This window comes from Bubalus bubalis, chromosome 12, assembly GCF_019923935.1.
Source record: "Bubalus bubalis isolate 160015118507 breed Murrah chromosome 12, NDDB_SH_1, whole genome shotgun sequence".
NCBI classification, from domain to species: Eukaryota; Metazoa; Chordata; class Mammalia; order Artiodactyla; family Bovidae; genus Bubalus; species Bubalus bubalis.
Genome location: NC_059168.1, coordinates 2,868,897 through 2,887,722, shown reverse-complemented (window position 1 = coordinate 2,887,722; position 18,826 = coordinate 2,868,897). Strand labels below are relative to the sequence as shown.

At 51.4% G+C, this 18,826-nt stretch overlaps 2 protein-coding genes across 8 annotated transcripts in view; one reads left to right on the top strand and one right to left on the bottom strand.

Annotated features, from left to right (window-relative positions):
* The window catches only part of C12H2orf92 (chromosome 12 C2orf92 homolog), a 60,975-nt gene extending 59,247 nt beyond the window's left edge, over window positions 1-1,728 (bottom strand). For all 6 annotated transcript variants that reach the window (XM_044925597.1, XM_044925600.1, XM_044925598.1 and 3 more), the window contains exon 1: window positions 1,474-1,728. In XM_044925597.1, coding sequence (XP_044781532.1) covers window positions 1,474-1,627 — 154 coding nt within the window. In that variant the 5' untranslated portion in view covers window positions 1,628-1,728. The remainder of the gene's footprint in view (window positions 1-1,473) is intronic.
* On the top strand, window positions 554-18,282 carry ACTR1B (actin related protein 1B). Of its 2 annotated transcripts, none has more exons than XM_025260661.2 (11): window positions 554-847; window positions 3,344-3,408; window positions 4,550-4,625; window positions 5,601-5,726; window positions 6,242-6,366; window positions 6,592-6,808; window positions 6,925-7,017; window positions 7,097-7,271; window positions 8,728-8,789; window positions 9,020-9,060; window positions 18,021-18,282. In XM_025260661.2, exons 1-11 carry the CDS (start codon window positions 800-802, stop codon window positions 18,079-18,081), a joined length of 1,089 nt encoding a protein of 362 aa, XP_025116446.1. In that variant the 5' UTR covers window positions 554-799; the 3' UTR covers window positions 18,082-18,282. The 2 variants fall into 2 exon arrangements, with proteins under 2 accessions (XP_025116446.1, XP_006059944.1); XM_006059882.3 differs by lacking the exon at window positions 18,021-18,282 and adding an exon at window positions 9,255-10,349 and having other exon boundaries at window positions 556-847.
* The last annotated feature ends 544 nt before the right edge of the window (window positions 18,283-18,826 follow it).

The following is an 18,826-nucleotide window of genomic DNA, read 5'->3' as shown; positions in this document are numbered from 1 at the left end:
TAACTATGGCTCAGTCTGGTCAATGAATTCAGGACAGGGTATCTTCTTGCCCTGTGGACCCCTGAGCGGTTGGAGGCTCCCCGCGTGCTCTTCCCAGCTGCTGCCAACAGGATAACTGTTGGGCAAGGTACACACGCGTTGAGGCTCCTCGGTTCCCGTATCTGTAAAATCGGTAAATAACACCTAAGTAATTGCAAGGGTGTAATAAAATCATCTATGTAAAATGAGCAGAAGTGCTGCGCAAGCACTAAGCTGGTGCTGCATTCACTTCAGCTACCGTTATCACGAAATTATCATTTTTATAAGGAAAAGGATCTTCCTCAGTGCTCAATAAAGAAATGCTTTGTGTGAAAAATCCACCGCCGGCCTCCTTGGGGACTGCTCGCTGAAGAAAACAAGAGTCCTGGACGAGTAAACTACCAGCCCGCCGGCTCCGACCGCGCCTTCTTTCAGCGCGGAGCGATGACGTCACCCGCACGCGCTGCAGCCTACCTTGGAGGTGCCCGGGCAGTTCTTCCCGGCGCCTCCATTGGCTGGCCAGCACCCGACGGCCCCGCCCCTTTGCCCTCGCGGGCCCCCGGCGCCGGGTGTCAATCTGCCTAGGTGGGAGCGGTGACTGGCCGCGGGGCCCGCCCTCTTGAAATTCTCCGCCGGGCTCGCGTAGGCTGCGTGCTTGGGGTGGGAGGGGCGCAGCAGCGCGTCGGGAGTCGCGGTGGTCCCGGTTCGCCCGCCTGCCTGCCTGCCAGCCGTTGGTTACTACTTCAGCCCGCCTGCTGGGCAGGGCCGGCCCGGCCCGGCCATGGAGTCCTACGATATCATCGCCAACCAGCCCGTGGTCATCGACAACGTGAGGCTTGGCAACCGGGGGGGAGGGCGGGGTGGACGAGTCGAGGTCCGCAGGGACCCCCGCCCGTCTTGCCTGGTCCTCGGCTCGTTGCCGGTCCGCCACTCCTGCGGGCTGTCCCCACTTGGCCCTGTATCCCGGGCCGCGGGACCAGCCCCCCGCAAGCGTGGCAGAACCCCAGCCCCAGCGCTCCCTGAGCAGGCGGGGAGGTCGGGAGAGGAAGGGGTCCCATGTGTCTGGCAGCGCTTGATCAGCATCTAGAGAGCCGGGGTACTGTCGGGCGACCGACCGAGGAACCGATATGCCAGGCCCGGGGACTCATCCCGGACCCTTCTCGGTGGAGAGTAGGCTCACTGGGTGGGTTTCGACCCCAGCCCCTTTACCTCTCCTCAGGCTTTGGCTGCCCTCCTACTGGAGGAAAGACAGTGTTTGCCCCTTTGCACACTGCTGGCCCCATCTTTTGGGGACGCTTAACCTGCGGGCCTCTACAATGGCTCTTCCCAAGTGCTGCACCCCCAGGCAGCACTTCCAGGGTAGGCAGGCCCCACTGCGCCCTTTTCCTGGGACTGCGGAAATGCACGTTAAGTTTTGCCAACCACATACCCGCCGCTGCCTGACTGGGCACTCGCCTGCTTTGACCCTTTCCTTAAGTGCTCCCTGAGCCAAGCGGATGTTCCACAGCTGGGAGGGCAGTGGAGAGAATTCAGGACCACGCTTCCCAGGACCTGTAAGCAGTTTGGGGGTCTGGCTTGGAAACCTCAGAGGAAAGTTGCCTGGCTCCATCGTCGTCTTGTCCTTCAGCACCGAAGCTCAGCTCAGCATGCTTTCTGGTCTATAGGAAGAAGATAAAGGGCAGGAATCAGTGGATCTGCCCCTAGCTGAGTGTCTACCTCTGAACAGTGGGCCTTGGAGTTTTTAATAATGACTCACTGCTCTTTCTGGGATCTGTCTCCCTTGCACATGACCCCCATGTAATCTCTGAATGGCTGTCTGTTTTGGAGTAACCATGTGAGGGCCCTGAGTCACAGCAGGGGTATTTAATAAGATGGCTGAAGCTGGGCTTGGGGATGCTCTCCATCAGGCTTCAGGAAGGATCAGCCACTTCCTTTCTTGGCAGGCTACTCAACAAGTTTATGAGTTTTGAGAACAACCTGCTTGGTCCCACTGGGCTGTTTCTTTCTCTTTTTAAAAAACTTTATTTTGTATTGCCTGCATGCTCAGTCACTCAGTCATTTCTGACTCTTTGCGACCCTATGGGCTATAGCCCACCAGGCTCCTCTGTCCATGGGATTCTCCAGGCAAGAATACTGGAGTGGGTTGCCATGCCCTCCTCCAGGGGCTCTTCCTGACCCAGGGATCAAACCCGCATCTCTTCTGTCTCCTTCTTTGGCAGGCAGGTTCTTTACCATGAACACCACACAAGAAGCCCATTTTGTATTGGAGAATAGCCAATTAAAAAACAATGTTCTGATAGTTTCAGGTGAACAGCAAAGGGCCTCTGCCATATGTACACATGTATCCATTCTCCCCCAAACTCTAGGGGATGTTTATTTCTGCTCTCCAGGCCCCAAGGGTGGTGATGGGTGGTGGGGAGAGAGGTTGAGATGCTGATTCCTGCTGTGGGTGGGAGGTTTCTAGATACCAGGATCCCTTTAAAAGTCTCCATCCAGCTTCCATGCTGGAGCAGTGACAGGACCAAGCTCTCCTCCTGTTGTCTCTGGGGAAGCCACTTGAAGAGAAGTGCTAGTTGGTCCCCATGCACCCAGTAATCTTCCCCAGTCGGTCCTATATGTGGTCCATAGCTACTGAGGGGAGTGGGCCGTGCTTTTTCAAACATCTTGAAAAAAACCATAAGCAACCTGCCTTAAGGGTTGCTTCTTGCTAAGGCGTCCTCCTGCCTGGAGCCGACCCACAAGTGTGCCTAGGAGGGTGTACTCCATCTCCACACTGGTGATGTTCTGGCTTGGATAATTCTTGGTGATGACGGGCTGCCCTGTGCTCTGTAGGATGTTTAGCAGCATCCCTAGCCTCTATCCACTTAGATGGCAATAACAGCCTCTGCCCCCAGTCTTCAGACATTGTCAGATTTGGGGCTGCATGCATGCTCCATTGCTAAGTTGTGTCTGAATCTTTACAGCCCCATGGACTGCAGCCCACCAGGCTCCTCTGTCCATGGGATTTCCCAGGCAAGAATACTGGAGTGGGTTGCCATCTCCTTCTCCAGGGGATCTTCCCAGCGCAGGGATTGACCTCACATCTCCTGCATTGGCAGGCAGATTCTTTACCACTGAGCCACCTGGGAAGCCCTCAAATTAGGGGGACGAGATGCAAAGTTGCCCCTAGTTTTGAACCATTGGTGTACGTGTAAATGGCCTTGCCCTCTTGGCAGGATCTCAGGCTTCCTTCCCAGGCTACTGTTGGGGGCAGCCCTCTCCACAGCAGGGCACCACCTTCATCTGGAGATGAATGTTGGAATCTAGCTGCTGTTTTTCTTTGCAGGGTTCCGGGGTGATCAAGGCTGGCTTTGCAGGAGACCAGATTCCCAAATACTGTTTTCCAAACTAGTAAGTGTTGCTCAGGCAGTATTCCTAACCCTTTGGTTTGCTTCTGGGGAGAACATGGGTCTTGTGTCACAACTCTCTTTGAGGCTAACTCTTGCCCCTGCCTGTAGGGGAAAGCACCAGATTTGTGAAGCTGGTGCTGTGAAGGGCTATGGAAGGAGAAGACAGGCGCTCTGGGCTTCCCCCACCCCTCTGGAGTCTGGTTTTGGTCCCTCCTGGAGCTGGAAAGGAGGAGCTACCACCAGCATCCCCCTGGGAACAGGGCATGGTAGCAGCAGCAAGAACACAAGAGAGACCTAAACCCAGAGGAGAAAGAATGGGGAGTTACTGCTGCTCCTTCCCCCCAGGAAATGCTCTCTTCAGGGCTCATTTATTTTCAGACTCTAGAAGATACATTGTGCGGTCAGGGGGAATCCTTTCCTGCATGATGCCAGTGATGGCAGAGGAGAGAGGGGAGTGAAACCCAGGGAAATTTGGGGGCACTCCACCGGCCGCTGAAGCCCATTGGGAAGTTTTCCCTTGATGGTGTTTTGTCTCAAATCCTGGAGGCCTTAGAGCTTAGTGGCCAAAGCCAGGGTAGGGGAGTCCTCAGGCCCCTGAAGTAACTGGCCATATCAAGACAAAGCCTGCATGGGGTATCCAGGCCTCAGCTGTCCTTTCTGAACTCATCTGGAGTGTAATTAAAGGTTCCTCTTGACGTGCAGGGAAGTTAGGTCAGATTTTGGAATGGTAGCTCATCCACTCTGCCAAGAGCTGCATCTGTGTTTCAGAAGCCCTGGCAGGGAGGAGGACGGGATTGACTGAGTGAGAGAGGGGTGTACGAAGGAGCCATGGCCCTGCTTCCTGGGGCCACCCCACCTTGTTCTACCCCCATAAAATCCACAGTGAGGGCCGAGTCATTATGGCTGCAGAAGCAGACCCTCTGCCAGGGCTGACATTCCAGACCTCTTGGCCCTCTCTGGGAGGGCTGGTGGGAAATGGTGGGAACCCCTTCTGACCCTGAGTCTTCTGTCCTTCCAAGGCCTGCTCTGTGGTCCCATGGCCCATAGGCCTAGGTTCTGACCATTGGAGTCGGACTTTGGTTTTCCTGGACTAGGCTCGGCTATGTCCCCTGCCCATCTCCCTGACTTTTCTGTCCCTGCAGTGTCGGGCGCCCCAAGCACATGCGGGTGATGGCTGGAGCCCTGGAAGGAGACCTCTTTATCGGACCAAAAGCAGAGGTAACATCTGTGGTGCCTGTCTGTGCCTGGGTTGAGGTCTTCTGTCCTAGGAGCCTTGACTGGTGGTCAGAGGGCCCTGGGCCCTCTCTGGGACCATCTACTGGCTGTCATAAGCACTGTGGTCCATTTGCTCTGTGAGATGGTCCAGGGTTCCTGTGTAAGGCGACACAGTAAGACCACTTCCTGCCCCTTCCTTTAGAAGCCACAGAGGAAAGAACTGGTTAAATGAGTCACTTGGACTGATGACTGATCGAGAAGGCCAGCTCTGTGCTCCAGCTGGGGGGTTGGGGGAGTGGGGAAGGGACTGCACAGCCAGGTGAGGCCCTTGGGAGGAGGAGCGAGTGGGGGGCGGGGGTGGCAGGGACTGACCAGCAAGTGCAGTTTAGGCACCTGGGGAAGACAGGAAGGGGTGCTGAGGACCCAGAAAATGCGGTCAGCAGGAGCCGCAGCCGTGGGTGAGAGGCCAAATGGTACTGGACAGAAGGACCGCGTTGTGGGGGGAAGGTGAAGGGCAGGTCTCTGCGAGACACACCTGTACTGGCTGAAGAGCTGGGAGGAGAGGTGGCAGCACGTGGCCGCAGGAGGGGGCCACATAGGATGGCTGTCGTAGGATCGGCCGTCACAGAGGCTCCTGGCGCTGATGGGGACGGGAACTAAAGTGGCGGTGGAGCTGGAGGTCAGGCCGTGTGTGAGGCTGGAAGGGAAGGATGTGCTAGTAGTGAGCGTAGAGGACACGGGCCATGGGGGAAGGAATGGGGGCACTCTGGGGTTCGGGGAAGCATGCCACCAACCCCCTGTGGTCCTGGACTGGGCTCTCAGAGCCAGGGAAACAACTGGACAGATGAACCCATGCTGGGTTAAGGATCTAAGGGGCACAGGGACCCCCGGGGAGCGGATGAAGGGGTGGCCCCCCGGAGGGCAGAGAACAGCTGCTGGGTGAGTGTCTGCTGCTACCTCCAGCCTCTCGGTCTGCAGGAGCACCGGGGGCTGCTGGCCATCCGCTACCCCATGGAGCATGGCGTGGTGAGGGACTGGAACGACATGGAGCGGATCTGGCAGTACGTCTACTCTAAGGACCAGCTGCAGACCTTCTCCGAGGAGGTGGGGCCGCGGCGCCCTCTCCCTGCCCCGCCTGCAGCGTCTGCGTCAGGCTTCCACACTTTCTCTGGCTCTTGTCTGGCATGAAGCCCCTGCCGCCCTGCATTGTGTGGGTGTGGGTCCCTGCCGCCCCTCTGCCCCGCATTGTGTGGGTGGGGGTCCCTGCCTCCCCTCCGCCCCGCATTGTGTGGGTGGGGGTCCCTGCCGCCCCTCTGCCCCGTATTGTGTGGGTATGGGTCCCTGCCGCCCCTCCGCCCCGCATTGTGTGGGTCCCTGCCACCCCTCTGCCCCGCATTGTGTGGGTGTGCGTCCGCACAGCTAGCGGCTGCCAGGTAGAATATTCCAGGGGGCGCTGGGTCTTTGTTAGACTCACTGCTGGCAGATGACGTGCCGGTGCCCTCGGGAGGGATGGGAGACGGCAGGTTCATGTGCTCCCGGGTAGGTGGCTCTCTGGAAAGATCCCGGCGGGGCCTGCACATTGCCTTTGCACCTGCCCGCAACCCTGCCGTCTCCTGCAGCATCCTGTTCTTCTTACGGAAGCGCCGCTCAACCCGAGTAAGAACCGGGAGAAGGCGGCGGAGGTGTTCTTCGAGACCTTCAACGTGCCGGCCCTGTTCATCTCCATGCAGGCCGTGCTCAGCCTGTGAGTGCTCCCTTGGCCCTGGTCCTCGCATCTCTGGCCTCCTGATCGGGATGCCGTGGCGCCTGACTTCCCTGTACAAACAGCCTCGCGATGACGATCCCTACTGGGGGGCCCGTGGGTCCCTTTCTCAGACCAGATAATGCACACGCCCCAGGGTCCCTTCCAGGGGTGCGGAGGTCCCAGTGCCTCAGTGACTGAGGTGAATGGATGCTGACCTGGTGACAGGTACGCCACAGGACGCACGACTGGAGTGGTTTTGGACTCTGGGGACGGGGTCACACACGCCGTCCCCGTCTACGAGGGCTTCGCCATGCCGCACTCCATCATGCGGGTGGACATTGCCGGCCGCGACGTCTCCCGCTACCTCCGGCTGCTGCTGCGCAAGGAGGGGGCGGACTTTCACACCTCGGCTGAGTTTGAGGTCGTCCGGACCATCAAAGAGGTGACGCGGGGCAGGGAGTGGGGAAGCGGGGGTGGTCGGACCCAGCATGAGGTTGAGCCCTGGGTGTGCGGGTCCCCGTGGCCACCTCCTGAGAGCCCTGTCTCTGCCCACCGCAGCGGGCCTGCTACCTGTCCATCAACCCACAGAAGGATGAGGCTCTGGAGACAGAGAAGGTGCAGTACACCCTGCCAGATGGCAGCACGCTCAACGTAAGTTCCGGCCGCACGCAGGCGGGTGATGATGCCGGGACTGGAGGAGGCGGGACTAACTTCATCTTGTGTTCCGAAGGTGGGACCAGCGCGGTTCCGGGCCCCTGAGCTGCTGTTCCAGCCAGACCTGATAGGGGATGAGAGTGAGGGACTCCATGAGGTGCTGGTCTTCGCCATCCACAAGTCTGACATGGATCTGCGCCGCACTCTGTTCGCCAACATCATGCTTTCCGGTGGCTCCACGCTTTTCAAAGGTACCTAGTTGGGATGGTATGGCTTGGAGGCCACAGGTAGTGTGGCCCTCAGATTGCACCCCAATTCCTGAAATCCTGGGACATGGCCCATTTTCTGTGGGTTTTTTGGATGTTCAGTGAGTTTTTTGTGTTTTTTTTTTTTTTTAAGGGATAGATTTGAAATTAAATTTTGTTTACAAATAGATGGTAAGTTTAATGAGGTCTAAAATGTATTTGATGAAGTCTGCCTTCTATTGTCCTGGTCACCCAGTTCCCTCCCCACAGTTATTGTTAGTTTCTCAGGTAACATGTGTGCCTAGATAAAGCATCCTTTTTACTCAGCCCTGGACTTTACTCTCTGGACTTTCCAGGTGGCTCAGTAGTAAAGAATCAGCTTGCCAATGCGGGAGATATGGGTTCAATCCATGGCTCAGGAAGATCCCTTGGAGAAGGAAATGGCAACCCACTCCAGTATTCTAGCCTGGAGAATTCCATGAACAGAGGAGCCTGGCGAGCTACAGTCCATGGGGTTGCAAAGAGTCAGACCTGACTTAGCGACAGAGCAGGAACACAGAGAGCAGGAACACGAGCATACACTCCAGCTCCTGTGTTGTTGATTTTGCTCCACAGATGGCAGATGTTTGTGTAGGTTCTCTTTATCTGGCCCTGAGGGCTGGATGTGCCATTGAACCATTAACCTGCTGATGGCCTTGGAGGTGGTGAAAAAAACCTGCTGATGGCCTTGGAGGTGGTGAAATTCTTACTCATCACAAAAATGTTCCACTGGGTGATTTTGCACTATCATTTCATGTAATGGGAAGATACCTGAAAGATAAATCCTAGGGATGGAATTGCTGAGTCAGAGGGTACACATGTGTGCACTTGACACCTGGTAGATATCACAAGTTTCCCTCCTGAGAGGCTCACCCAGTTATGGCAGTCCCCCAGCCCCGTCCCAGCACTGTGCGAGATGTTTGCCTGTCTACTGGATGGAAGTGACTGCTTGTTCTCCTGACTCATCATTTGCCTTTGACTGCTTCTGGTGGTTTTGGCTCTGGAGTGTCAAGGGGGAGAGGGTAGGGGTCAGGCAGTGGTGGGTGACTTGGGGTTCCACCTCCTGCTACCTTCCTTCCTTCCTGAAGAGGGAAGCGGGCCCACCTGCAGGCACACTGCTGGATCTTTTCTGCCTTTGGTGTGGTTCTCTCCACCCTTACTCCTGGCAAGAATGACTAAAACAAGGACTTCCCTGGCAGTCCAGTGGTTAAGACTGCACACTTCCACTACAGGGGGCATGGGTCTGATCCCTGGTGAGAGAACTAAGATCCCACATGCTGCATGGCATGGCCAAAAAATAAAATAGTAGCTTAAAAAATAAAAAAAAAGTGGCTGGGGCTGAGGCACCAGAAGTTGGATGTGAGGGAGCTAGTGATGAGGGGTCAGATGTGGACCCTGGGTTCAGCCAGCCTTGTGTTCACAGGCTTTGGCGATCGATTACTAAGTGAAGTAAAGAAGCTTGCCCCAAAGGACGTCAAAATCAAGGTGAGGTTGTGGGGAGTCCCTGTAGGGCACGGGGGTGCTGGGCAACCTTGACCTGGGGAGGGAAGGGCAAGAAGCACCTTTAGATGTCCTCTGACTTCACACCCAGCCCGGCCCTGCTGCCCTTCTGGCTCCCGGCTGAGGCCGGGCCGCAGGCACTGGGGGAAATGCCCCCAAGGCTGGGATGGGGGTGCTGGGAGGGCAGGGCAGTTACACTGTGCTGTTCCCTCCAGATCTCAGCCCCTCAGGAACGGCTGTACTCCACGTGGATCGGGTAAGGCGGGGCCCAGAGCCAAGGCCCTAGGAGGAGGCCGCTGTGCTCTGGACACTTTTTCCTGGGCTGGTCCAGGCCAGGTGGAGGCGGGGGGATGTCCCCCGCAGGTTAGAGAAGTGGAGTCCTGGGCACCCAGGGCAGGCGGCTGGCTCGGCCCTCAGGTCCCCAAGAATGCTGTCCCTCCCTCCTCACAGGGGCTCTATCCTGGCCTCACTGGACACTTTTAAGAAGATGTGGGTATCCAAAAAGGAGTATGAAGAGGACGGCTCCCGGGCTATTCATCGAAAAACCTTCTAGTGGCCAAGGAGGAAGGCGTAGCTCTGGGAGGAAGGGGGAACCAGAGTCCTTAACCCTCTGTGGTTGGGTTCACAGACGAGGCCTGGATCCCCTGCACGCCCTGAACCCTGGGCAACTGGTGCCACAGCGCTTCCCTAAGCCTCCCCTACACACGTGTGCACACGCGCCCACACGTAACACACACACACACACGATCACAGTTAGCTGCATGGATGGGAGGCTGGAGCTGGAAGACAGGAATTGAGGGGCCCAGCTTTGGACGGTTCTGGGTGTCCCCTTGGCAGAGCCAGTTAGGCCCGTGGTTCTCTGCTTCCCCAAGCTCCAAGGCCAGGCACCGGAACGCCCCCATTGCCTCTGACAGAACCCCTCCGAGAGTGCCTGGATGCCTGGGTGACTAGCCCTGGGGAGTTGGGGGTGAGGGGGGAGAGCACCAGCAGTTCCCTCTGCTGTGTGACCGCTCCTTGTGCCACATCGTTATCCTGACCCAACCGGGCAGCCCAGAAGGCCACACCGTGGCGTCCCTGACCCCCTCACGCTCTGTCCTCTTGTCTTCCCAGGTGGGTGCTTTGGTGTAGACTGAGTTCTGGGCAGTCTTCCGACCCCAGTGAGGGGGTGTGGGCCAGGGTCCAGCCCTGTGGAACCAGGACAGGATGCACAGGGTTTGGGCAGCCACAGCGGGTTGTGCTTTCTCCCTGTCAAAGCACTTCATGGACTTGCTGCTCCCTCTCCTTTACCCCAGTACCTGGGACAGGAGGGGTTAATGGTCTTCATTTGTTGAGGGGAAGCCACTTAATCAGGAGTCAGACCTAGTGGGGGAGAGGGGAGGCACATTTCCTCCTCCCACTTCTCCCACGAAAGAGGTCTTCATTTACCCTATGGCCAGGACCCCCATCTCCCTCTCCCACATACATACAATAACTCAACACAGTTGCCTGAAAAAACTCTTTTTGTAAGTCATTATAGTAATAATTATGGAAAAGGCCCAGTGCACAGCTCTGTTTTCATGTGTTTCTTTGCATTGTTTGCTCACACACCCCTGGGGACCAAAGCAGTGGGGCTCTGGCGGCTCAGAAGCCTGTGGCCTCAGCGGTTGATGGAGCGACGCGGCACGGGAGGCCCCGGAGGTTGGGCTCTCAGCCTGGTGGCACAATTCCCCAGGCTCTTTACACGCCTGCTGCGGTGCACCAGGAGAAGCAGGTGGCATGCTGCCCTCCTCCCCCTTATTCCCAGATGGGGCCTTGTGGCAGCTGGGGCTCGGTGGGCCCGTGTTCTCACCTGTTCTGTTTGGAGCACCTCTGCTGCCTGGCTGCGATGAAGCTGAGGCCGACACACCAACACTGATACAAGTTCCCAGTTCAGAGAAGAAGGGCGGGTGATGGGAGAGATGTAGACGGCTGTGCCGATGAGCTGGGTTCTGAAGGGAGAAGCTGAGCGGCATGGAGAGGAAGGGCGGTAGAGGAGGAGGGAGCCGTGAGAAGTGAGTTTGGAATGACTACCCTCTTCCACCTTTATCAGACACTTGAACACATACAGTAGGTCCAGGAAGTGTTATGTGTTTGGAGCCAATGGTAAACAAGACATATCTTTGCTCCCCAAAACACATATCAGGGGAGAAAGGTAAACAGCCTGTTTCAGTACAGAATTGCTATGTCTAAGCCAGGAGGTGGGGCAGGCTGACTTGCTTTTATCCAGGGGGGGGTTAGCCAGGTAAACAGGGCATGTTCCTGGGAGAGGTACGAGTTCAAAGAGATGCCTGGGACCCATGGGGCTAGAAAAAAAGACATGGACCAGAGTGATGCCAGAGCAGCAGGGCAGGGTGAGTGGTCTTTGGCCATGATGTGAGGTAAAAAAAGGCGTAAGTTGGAGCGAGCATGTCGGGGCTCTTGAGAGGGCTTTTAGCAGTGTCTTGGGTGATGGGCAGTCAGCTGGGGGTGCATGGGTACCATAGCTGTATGTTGAAGGCAGTGACACCCCAGTAGGAGTAAGCACATAAAATACCCAGATCTTGGTTTCTAAATACAATTCTTCAAAGGAAGGAGTCAGAGCTCCTTGGACAAATTGCAGATCTGGGGCAGAGATCTGAACCTGGGATATCTTGTAGAAGCAAAGTGCTCAGAAAAGAGGGGGCTTGTCTAAAGGACTCAGGAACCAACTTGAAGGAGCAACCAGTAGTCAGGTCTGTAATGGACTGTAAGTCATTAATCATGAGTCTAGTCTGAGAAAGATAATTGAATAAATATGTACATAGGGGAGCAGGGGCAGTTCTTTCTTGCTGAATTACAGTTAATGAATGTATAAGGAACAGTAGGAAAAGAAAATCACCCTTAGGCAAACATCCCAGTCACCACTGGTGCAGGCAGAAATGGATCCAAAAACTAGTAAGCAAAAGTAAGGGCATTTGCATTATCTTAAAGTATATACCCGTGAGGTACTTACTAGTTTAAAAAGGAAAAAGTAGTAACTATACAGGGGAGGAACCTAGTAAATATCACCTTAATCAAATTATGCAAGTTTACATCCCAGGTAATGAGTCACTCTCTTGATGTGATACATTAAGAGGCTGCAATGTCACTTGTGTGTTCTTGGATACCCTCAGTCTAACGAGGAACAAACAGCAGGCAAACCCAAACTGAGGGCATTCTACAAATGAATGGACCAGGCGTCTTGTTCAAAAGTGACAAGATATAAAGACAGACTAAGGAATTGTCACAGGTTGGAGGAGACAAAAGAGGCTGTGATGATGAAATGCAGTGGATCAGAAAGGACCTTACTGAGAAAGCTGGCAAAATGTGATGCATCAATGTGATGCAGTAATGCATCAATGTGAATTTCCTGGTTTCCATTAACAGTGCTGTGTGTTAATATCACAGGTTAATGTCAGTGGAAATTGGGTGAAAGGTAATCAGGAACTCTGTACTATTTTTGCAACTTTTCTGTAAGCCTAAAATTATTTCAGAATAAAAAGTAAGGGAGAAAAACTCAGGCCTGAGCTAAATGGTCTGGATTCACAATTCTGCTACCATAACTCACTAGCTGCATAATCCTGAGCTGCTCCTAGGTTTCTGTATCTCTAACGTGGGGATGATAATAATAGCACCTACCTCATGGGTTTATTAACAGCCTGGGACATTTTGTGTCAGAGAACAGAAGTGCTACAAGACTGATAGGGACCTGTCAAAAGACCATGAGCCAGCCTGAAGAAGTTCCACTAGTCAAATCTGGAGCAAATTAAACTTCAAAAAATAATGACAGTTATGAATTATGATTTATTGAATACAATATAAAAGCATGAGTCTATACTGACATAGGTTAATAAATTGAAAGTTTGATGAGGAACAGGATATTGACATCTCAAAGTATTACCCCATTCAGTTCAGTCGCTCAGCCGTGTCCGACTCTTTGCGACCCCATGAATCACAGCACGCCAGGCCTCCCTGTCCATCACCAACTCCCGGAGTTCACCCAGACTCATGTCCATTGAGTTGGTGATGCCATCCAGCCATCTCATCCTTTGTTGTCCCCTTCTCCTCCTGCCCCCAATCCCTCCCAGCATCAGAGTCTTTTCCAATTAGATATTTATTAATAATTAAAGGGCAGGGAAAACCATAAATAAAAAAGATACCTGTACTCCAGTGTTCATTGCAGCACTATTTACAATAGCCAGAACATGGAAGCAACCTAAATGGCCATCAACAGAGGAACGGATAAAGAAGATGTGGTATGTATATATAATGGAATATTACTCAGCCATAAGAAGGAACAAAATAATGCCATTTGCAGCAACATGGATGGTCCCAGAGATTATCATACTGAGTGAAGTAAGTCAGACACAGAAAGACAAAATGAGATATTGCTTATATGTGGAATCTTAAAAAAGGCTACAGTGAACTTAATTATAACACAGAAGTAGAGTCAGATGTAGAAAACCAACATGTTTGTTGGGATGGGGGAGGGTAAGTTGGAAGATCAGGATTGACATATACACACTATATAAAACATAGCACAGGGAACTCTACTTAATACTCTGTAATGGGATATGTGGGGAAAGAATCTAAAAAGTGGATATGCTGTTGCTGCTAAGTCGCTTCAGTCGTGTCCGACTCTGCGCAACCCCATAGACGGCAGCCCACCAGGCTCCCCCGTCCATGGGATTTTCCAGGCAAGAGTACTGGAGTGGGGTGCCATTGCCGTCTCCGAAAAAGTGGATATATGTATATGTAAATAAATAACTATAGATAATAGATAAGCATTTTTTAAGTTCTGACAATAATTAAAAGGCAACTTCACAGTGGAGAAACCTGGCAGACATTACTTTAATCAAGTGACCAAAGGGGACACCTCATCAGCAAAATGCTGTGCTTAGTCGCTCAGTTATGTTTGACTCTCTGTGACCCCCTGGACGGTAGCCTGCCAGCCTCCTCTGTCCATGGAATTCTCCAGGCAAGAATACTGGAGTGGGTTTCCATGCCCTCCTCCAGGGGATCTGCCCAACCCAGGGATCAAACTCGGGGACAGAACCCAGGTCTCCCTCATTGCAGGCAGATTCTTTACCATCTGAGCCATCAGGGAAGCCCAAGAATACTGGAGTGGGTAGCCTATCCCTTCCCCAGGGGATCTTCCCGACCCAGGAATTGAACAGGGGTTTCCTGCATTGCAGGCAGGTTCTTTACCAGCTGAGCTACCAGGAAAGCCCCGTTCATCAGCAGTGGGACAAACCAACATTGCATGCCCACTGAGACAGGTCCAGTATCGCCTCTTGTTACCCCTGCCCAAGATACATAACCTGAATCCAATCATGAGGGAACAGTAGACAAATCCAAGTTGTAATTTTTTAAGTGTCAAAAGTGAAAGTTGCTCAGTCATGTCCAACTCTCTGCGATCCCATGGACTATCAGTTCAGCTCAGTCACTCAGTCATGTCTGACTCTTGGTGACCCCGAGGACCACAGCACGCCAGGCCTCCCTGTCCATCACCAACTGCCGGAGTTTACCCAAACTCATGTCCATTGAGTTGGTGATGCCATTCAACCATCACATGCTCTGAAGTCCCCTTCTCCTCCTGCCCTCAATCAGGGTCTTTTCAAATGAGTCAGCTCTTCACATCAAGTGGCCAAAGTATTGGAGTTTCAGCTTCAACATCAGTCCTTCCAATGAACACTCAGGACTGATCTCCTTTAGGACGGACTGGTTGGACCTCCTTGCAGTCTAAGGGACTCTCAAGAGTCTTCTCCAACACCACAGTTCAAAAGCATCAATTCTTCAGCACTCAGCTTTCTTTAGAGTCCAACTCTCACATCCATACATGACTACTGGAAAAACCACAGCCTTGACTAGACGGACCTTTGTTGACAAAGTAATGTCTCTGCTTTTTAATATGCTATCTAGGTTGGTCATAACTTTTCTTCCAAGGAGTATGCATCTTAATTTCACAGCTGCAGTCACTATCTGTAGTGATTTTGGAGCCCAACAAATAAAGTCTGACACTGTTTCCACTATTTCCCCATCTATTTGCCATGAAGTGATGGGACTGGATGCCATGATCTTAGTTTTCTGAATGTTGAGCTTTAAGCCAACTTTTTCACTCTCCCCTTTCATCAAGAGGCTCTTTAGTTCTTTACTTTCTACCATAAGGGTGGTGTCATCTGCATATCTGAGGTTATTAATATTTCTGCCAGCAATCTTGATTACAGCTTGTGCTCCATCTAGACCAGCGTTTCTCATGATGTACTCTGCATATAAGATAAATAAGCAGGGTGACAATATACAGCCTTGATGTACTCCTTTCCCTATTTGGAACCAGTCTGTTGTTCCATGTCCAGTTCTAACTGTTGCTTCTTGACCTGCACACAGATTTCTCAAGAGGCAGGTCAGGTGGTCTGGTATTCCCATCTCTTTCAGAATTATCCACAGTTTGTGGTGATCCACACAGTCAAAGGCTTTGGCATAGTCAATAAAGCAGAAATAGATGTTTTTCTGGAACTCTCTTGCTTTTTCCATGATCCAGTGGATGTTGGCAATTTGATCTCTGGTTCCTCTGCCTTTTCTAAAACCAGCTTGAACGTCTGGAAGTTCATGTATGGCTGAAGCCTGGCTTGGAGAATTTTGAGCTTACTTTACCAGCATGTGAGATGAGTGCAATTGTGCGGTCATTTGAGCATTCTTTGGCATTGCCTTTCTTTGGGATTAGAATGAAACTGACCTTTTCCAGTCCTGTGGCCACTGCTGAGTTTTCCAAATTTGCTGGCATATTGAATGCAGCACTTTCACAGCATCATCTTTTAGGATTTGAAATAGCTCAACTGGGAATTCCATCACCTCCACTAGCTTTGTTCATAGTGATGCTTCCTAAGGCCCACTTGACTTCACATTCCAGGATGTCTGGCTCTAGGTGAGTTATCACACCATCGCGATTATCTGGGTCATGAAGATCTTTTTTGTACAGTTTCTTCTGTGTATTTTTGCCACCTCTTCTTAATATCTTCTGCATCCTTTAAGTCCATACCAGTTCTGTCCTTCATTGTTCCCCTCTTTGCATGAAGTGTTCCCTTGGTATCTCTAATCATCTAGAAGAGATCTCTAGTCTTTCCCATTCTATTATTTTCCTCTATTTCTTTGCACTGATCACTGAGGAAGGCTTTCTTATCTCCCCTTGATATTCTTTGGAACTCTGCATTCAAATGGGTATATTTTTCCTTCTCTCTTTTGCTTCTCTTCTAGTTACAGCTATTTGTAAGGCCTCCTCAGACAGCCATTTTGCTTTTTTGCATTTCTTTTTCTTGGGGATGGTCTTGATCCCTGCCTCCTGTACAATGTCACGAACCTCCATCCATAGTGCATCAGACACTCTGTCTATCAGATCTAGTACCTTAAATCTATTTGTCACTTCCACTGTATAATCATAAGGGATTTGATTTAGGTCATACCTGAATGGTCTAGTGGTTTTTCCCACTTTCTTCAATTTAAGTCTGAATTTGGCAATAAGGAGTTCACGATCTGAGCCACAGTCAGCTCCCAGTTGTTTTTGCTGACTGTATAGAGCTTCTCCATCTTTGGCTGCAAAGAATATAATCAATCTGATTTCGGTGTTGGCCATCTGGTGATGTCCATGTGTAGAGTCTTCTCTTGTGTTGTTGGAAGAGGGTATTTGCTATGATCAGTGCATTATCTTGGCAAAACTCTATTAGCCTTTGCCCTCCTTCATTCTGTATTCCAAGGCCAAATTTGCTTGTTACTCCAGGTGTCTCTTGACTTCCTACTTTTGCATTCCAGTCCCGTATAATGAAAAGGACATCTTTTTTGGTGTTAGTTCTAAAAGGTCGTTAGGTCTTCATAGAACTGTTCAACTTCAGCTTCTTCAGCATTATTGGTCAGGGCATAGACTTGGATTACAAACCATATTGAATAGTTTGCCTTGGAAACAGAGATCATTCTTTCATTTTTGAGATTGCTTCCAAGTACTGCATTTCAGACTCTTGTTGACTATGATGGCTACTCCATTTCTTCTAAGGGATTCCTGCCTGCAGTAGTAGATATAATGGTCATCTGAGTTAAATTCACCCATTCCAGTCCATTTTAGTTTGCTGATTCCCAGAATGTCGACGTTCTTTCTTGCCATCTCCTGTTTGACCACTTCCAATTTGCTTTGATTCATGGACCTAACATTCCAGGTTCCTATGTGATATTGCTCTTTACAGCATCGGACCTTGCTTCTATCACCAGTCACATCTACAACTGGGTGTTGTTTTTGCTTTGCCTCCGTACTTTCATTCTCTCTGGAGTTATTTCTCCACTGATTTCCAGTAGCATATAGAGCACATACTGACCTGGGGAGTTCATCTTTCAGTGTCCTATCTTTTTGCCTTTTCATACTGTTCATAGGGTTCTCAAGGAAAGAATACTGAAGTGGTTTGCCATTCCCATCTCCAGTGGACCACATTTTGTCAGAACTCTCCACCATGACCTGACCTTCTTGGGTGGCCCTATACGGCATGGCTTAGTTTCATTGAGTTAGACAAGGCTGTGGTCCATGTGATCAGATTGGCTAGTTTTCTGTGATTGTGGTTTCAGTCTGTCTACCCTCTGATGCCCTCTCAGCACCTACCATCTTAGAGGGGTTTCTCTTACATTGGACATGGGTATCTCCTCACCACCGCCACTCCTGACCTTGGACGTGGGATATCTCCTATACAGTCCATGAAATTCTCCAGGCCAGAATACTGGAATGGGTAGCTTTCCCCTTCTCCAGGGGATCTTCCCAGGGATTGAATCCAGGTCTCCTGCATTGCAGGCGAATTCTTTACCAACTGAGCCACAAGGGAAGCCCTTAAAAGTGTCAAGGTCATAAGAATCAAGGAAAGGCTGAAGAAATGTTCCAGTGTGAAGGAGGTTAAAGGGACATGACAACTAAAGGCACCACAAACTGGATTCTTTGCTATAAAAGACATTCTTGGAACATTTAGCACAACCTGAATAGGGTCTGAGGATTAAATGGTAAAAAAGTACAAGTTTTAATATCCTGATTTTGATAGTCATACTGGAGTTACACAAGAGAATGTCTGTAGGAAACACCCATTCTCCTGTGATGGGGCATCCAATCAGTAACTTGCTCAAATGGTTCCAGGAAAAAAAAACAAAAAACAAAAAAACTTTGTTCTGTCTTTGCAGATTGTTTAATAAATACCATCAGACAGCTGCCTGTGGACTTCTCTGGAGGTCCAGTGGTTAAGAATCTGCCTTCCAATGTGGATTGGAAGACACGGGTTCAATCCTTGGTCCAGGAAGATTCCACGTGGCACGGAGAAACTAAGCCAGTGTGCTGCGACTGCTGAGCCCACATGCTGCAACTATTGAAGCCCGTGTGCCTAGAGCCCATGCTCCACAAAAGAAGCCACTGTAATGAGAAGCCCTCACACTGCAACTAGAAAAAGCCATGCGCAGCCATGATGACCCAGAGCAACCAAAAATGAATAATAAATATGAAAAGAGAGAGCTATCTGCATTCTTGCCTAGTGAGGAGAGATGGGATCCAATTTCTAAGCTACTAAATGGCCAAGGGTTCAAATGGAGCCCATTTCTATCCAAAAGCATAGGTTTGGTGTTCTTAGTTGGGGTTGGGGGTGGGGGGAGGTAGTTTTACATTTCCTCTCTGACCCCAGGGTCCCAGTTACCAAGAGGGAAGAAAAAGAGCTTCTCCATGCTTTTTTGGTTAGCCTGAGGTGGAGGTTCTCTACCTTGGCTGCATGTTGAAAATACCTGGGGAACTTTAAAGTAATAATGCCTGGATCTCACCCCTGGAAATTCTGCTTGGATGGTCTGGATATGATCTGGGTATTGGGAACAGAAAGAGCTCCAGTTCAGTTCAGTTGCTCAGTTGTGTCCGACTCTTTGCGACCCCGTGAATCGCAGCATGCCAGGCCTCCCTGTCCATCACCATCTCCCGGAGTTCACTCAAACTCACATCCATCGAGTCG